Source organism: Octopus bimaculoides, chromosome 1 (assembly GCF_001194135.2).
Source record: "Octopus bimaculoides isolate UCB-OBI-ISO-001 chromosome 1, ASM119413v2, whole genome shotgun sequence".
Lineage (NCBI taxonomy): Eukaryota > Metazoa > Mollusca > Cephalopoda > Octopoda > Octopodidae > Octopus > Octopus bimaculoides.
Window position 1 is genome coordinate 162,954,973 of NC_068981.1, and position 4,678 is coordinate 162,959,650.

Sequence of the window (4,678 nt, forward strand, 5' to 3'; positions counted from 1 at the left end):
AGTATTATTATAGTAGATTATTTATCTTTCCCTCCTTTTTTTTCCTCTGTATCATCTACCTGCTATGCTGTTGTCCTCAGTTGAAAAGACACCCAGTTGTTTTCTTCACTCAAATCTGCAATTAAGACTGCTGTTTGCTTAATTCGGCACAAAATATCTGTAGCACAGCAGGTGACAATTTGCAGTGTGACATTATATTCACTCTAAGAAACATAAATAAGTTTTGAGACATATTTTTCAAATATTAAACATATAGGATGTTTTGTCATTGGTGGTCAGTTAATAATGGAGTGGATTGTGGAGGGAATCATATGGATGAATATTATAGCTTGGATATTGTGGTGTAATGGGGGTGATCTGATAGCAGTGAAGGGAGACATTTGGGATAAGGCACTGGGAGTGAAGGAAGAAGTGATGTCATGTAATGAAGTTGACTTTCTTGGATGAGAAACCAGGGTCAACAGATGTGTATAGGAAGTCCTGGTGTAAACTGTAGATTCTGGCCAGGAGGTGTGGGTTAGTAAAAGTGTATGGGGTTGTACAGCCAAGTTCCAGTCAGAGTGTTAAGCAGTTTTCCCCTTTTTGAAGTTTGTTTTGCTAGCTCAAGGAAAAAGCCATTATTTTTCTATACTTCATACTACAGATATGCAAACTTCTGTCTTTTCTGAGGCCATGCTATATGAGAAAAGCCAAAGGGTGGATCTGCTAAATAGTCATTTGACTTGCAAGAAATAGCAGTTATGTCTCTCTCAAATCCAACTCAATTGTTTTGAAAAGGGAAGGCCATATTGAAATAATATGATCCTAGTAATCAATTAAAAAAAGATGGAAGTAGTAATGGCTAAAACACCCTTGAACTTAGGTCTGCATATTTAATGCTAAATTGAGGCTAAACAAAAACTGCAATAGCAGTAACTGTTTAGAACAAGTGATGTTTATGTGGTCAATTTGGATTGTTTTGTATGGTTGAATATTTACACTCTGGTTGCATTAGAGTAGTGAAGGGGACCCAATTAATGCATAACTGTCCTACCAACTTCTTTGGGTTCCAGTGGAGCCAGTTTGCTATTAAGTACAGAGAATTCAGATTTAATGTGACTAGCTATTAAATGTTATGGTTCTTTTACTGTACATGCAAGTATTTGGTTTCATTTGTCAAATTAGGACGGAAATGATAAAATAATGCGAAAATGTTGTTCTCGTGTGATGTTAACATGTTCAGATTTTTGTAGCTAGTCACACATATATATAGTGGCTGGGCGTGTGTGTTGAGTTATATGGGCTGAAAATAACACTAGATCCTTTTTCATGATGTTTCACATACTTAATGTATTAAGTAAAATCTTTGCAAACCACATATTGATCACTGTACATATTTCAGTTTGGTCCTTATTTTATTAATCTCTGTTTATTGCATAGCTATTTACCTTTCTCTTTATAGAATAGCTTATTTCAGGGGTTCTCAACCATCTTTTTTTACTTATTTGATTACTATTTTATTCTGGTGGACCCCATAACTTCTTAATGGTTAAAAACTAGTTTTATAGATACTTCTTTCAAAATTTCTATTTCATTTTTCACACTTTAACTTGCGTAGAGAAAGAAACGTAGCTGTTTCTTGCAATACACACCAATACATCCATCTAAAGCAGAAATTTTTCAGGGGCCCTTAAAATACTAATGTGGATCCCTAATTTACTACTTTGTTTCATGGACCCCCAAAGATCTTATATGGATTCTCAGAGACCATATGGACCCTGGTTGAAAACCACTGCTTATTTGAAACACTGCTTTACAATGGCAACACACACACACACACACACATATATGTGACGAGCTTCTGTGCAGTTTCCATCAATCAAATTTCACTCAGAAGGCATTTAATTATACATGGAAAGTTGGTTAAAATTCCCTTTCAATTTGAATGAATAAAAAAATAGAAACAAAACAATAAGACAGGTAATATTTCAAATTATGCAGGTTTATTATTGAAGCATACATGGATTATGTTTATTGATGCTGATGTTTAAGGTATCTTGCTGGATCAGTCTGGAGTCAGGATTTCAAGTGACATCTTCTGGAATGTTTTGCTGAAACACATTGGTAGCTTGGGCTGTTGACGAAAAGAACTCAAAGAGGAAATTGAGCAAGAATATAGTGCATAGATTCATTAAAAATATTCAAGAGACCTTGAACAAGTGATAGTTAAATTAGTGTTAACGCATTTAATGAAAGAAGAATTAACAAACAATTTTGGAAATTATGCAGTGAGGAAAAACTATTAATTGATACTTAACATCATTTTCATTTTTTTGCAGCAGGAACAGAAAACAACTTTGGTTTTGGTATTATTCTACATATAACTTAACTACTGTGTTTCATGAAGATGGCATCTCTTAGTTCTACACTGTCTTGAACAAGTAAGTTAAAGAAACTAATATTTCTCTCAATTACTAAATAATATTTCAGAGGTATACTTGCAAGACAATTGATTTCATCTGAGAGTGAGTGATGAAAATAAAATGATTGCAGCATGAAAGGTACATATTAGCCATTCAAAAAAACACGCAAAGACTGTTAACTTGATTTAAACATTTATTATTTGGTGTCAATATTTTCATCACACCAACTGATACCTGGTCACTGACACCAAATAATAAACGTTCAAGTGAAGTGAAGTGTTGGTGTATTTTTGAATAGTTAATATATATCTTCTGCAATGTACTAAATAGTATTTCTATAAAAGAATTATAATTCAAAACCAGAGTTAGTTAAGCTATACAAATATTTCTCTATTTTATAACAGGGGTGAAACAGCTTGTTTATATGAAACATGTTTAGAATTTGGTTATTAGTTGTAAAATTTGCTGGAGCATTATGAACCTGTATATGAACCTAACAAATCCGATCCTGAATTAAGAAACTTGTATATTGCTAGCACATATTAAATTATCTCAGATTACTATAAAACTAATGTCACTGAGTTTATATCAATGATCAAAAGTTCAGTGTATAAAATTGTCCTTAATGTAGGACATAGATACTTCTGAAGTTGATGGCAAGAATTGGGTTGATAATGGCTGTGCCTGTAGTATATATATAGTGATATGTAGTACTCAGAATATAGACAGTTAGAAATAGGTCTAAAAGAGTCTGTTATTTTGATGCTGTTGACGTTAACAGTTAAAAAAGGTTACCTTATTAAAGCTGCTGGTAAGGTGGTGAACTGGCAGAATTGTTAGCAAATTGGACAGATTTCTTTGTAGCACTTCTTAGTTCTTTACATTCTAGTTTCAAATGCTGCTAGATTGACTTTGTCTTTTAGCCTTTCAGAGTTGATAAAATAAGTAACAGTCAAGTACTGGGGATGAGGTGGGGGTGATGCGATCAACTTGCCTCCTCCCCTCAAATTTGCTGGCCTTGTGCTAAAAACTAGAGTTATTAAAATTGTCAGTCAAAGCTAAGACTATTCCTCCCAGTTGTCTTGTGGGTCTAGAACATCTACAGAGCTGTCTAACACGTGGAAGGAATACAATGGATAGACTATTTTTCTTCTATTGTCTTCTCTACATAAACATAAAACATCTGATAATTATGTTGAACAGCAATGGTAATCAATAAGAAAGTCTCTATATGGCCACTCAGCTTGCTAGAAAAAACAGTCAAATCTTCCTCAAATTGCAATACATTACTATCTTAAAAACTAGAGGACATTGGATAATGGCCACAGGTATAACTTCAATTCTAGATATACTGGATCAGGTCTAACCTGGAGTTAAACAACAAGAAGTAGAAGAACTGAGATTTGTAATTATATATTCTTTTGAGAAACAAATGAAATACCTGTAGCAAATTTGAACACATGGCACAACCTGGTATTCCTTAACTTCTTCCATCAGCATTTTGTCAATTCTAAAGACTGCTGTTGTTTAGCACTGATCAAACAGGCTTATTGAGCTAAGGCGTTCTGGCCATAACTAACCTGCTTTTTCCCTCTTTTCATAACATACTCTGAACTACATCAGCTAATGTGTATTATTTTTAAGGTGGTAGCATGTGATTTGAAAGAGATTTAGCCATAATCCAATATTGAATTAAGAAACTTGTATATTGCTGGCACATTTTAAATTGTATCAGATTACTGTAAAACTAATGTTACTGAATATTGAACAAAAGTTGAGTGCATAAAATTGTCTTTAATGAGGGGCTATAGATACATGTGAAGTAGATGGTCAGAACAGGACAGATAACAGCAGTGCGAGCAGTACAGGTATAGTGATATGTAGTACTCAGGCTATAGAAGGTTCATCATTAGCCCATGGTTCTATACAAGTGCCGCGATATAATGCATTAAACTATTGTGTGGATGTGTGTGTGTGCTTCACCTTAACCCTTTTGATACCAATCTACCTGAGACCACACATGGCCCTATAATACAGACATTTTGCTTTAAAATGAATTAAATTAAAACCTTCCATCAAAATTTCATGTAAGCTTACATTCCAAATACCAACTTAATAACCCTTTCTACTATAGGCACAAGGCCTGAAACTTGGCAGGGGAGAGGACTAGTTAATTACATCAACTCCAGTGTTTCACTGGTACTTAATTTATTGAACCCAAAAGGATGAAAGGCATGTGTATATATATATATATATATATATATATATATATATAT

General features: G+C 33.8%; 1 protein-coding gene across 1 annotated transcript in view; it reads right to left on the reverse strand.

The window, feature by feature from the left end:
* Positions 1-2,029: 2,029 nt before the first annotated feature.
* Positions 2,030-4,678, reverse strand: part of LOC106874257 (pre-B-cell leukemia transcription factor 1) — a 465,063-nt gene continuing 462,414 nt past the window's right edge. Inside the window, exon 8 of the mRNA XM_052972380.1 lies at positions 2,030-2,113. Within this exon, the coding sequence (XP_052828340.1) occupies positions 2,045-2,113 (69 nt within the window). The 3' untranslated portion in view covers positions 2,030-2,044. The remainder of the gene's footprint in view (positions 2,114-4,678) is intronic.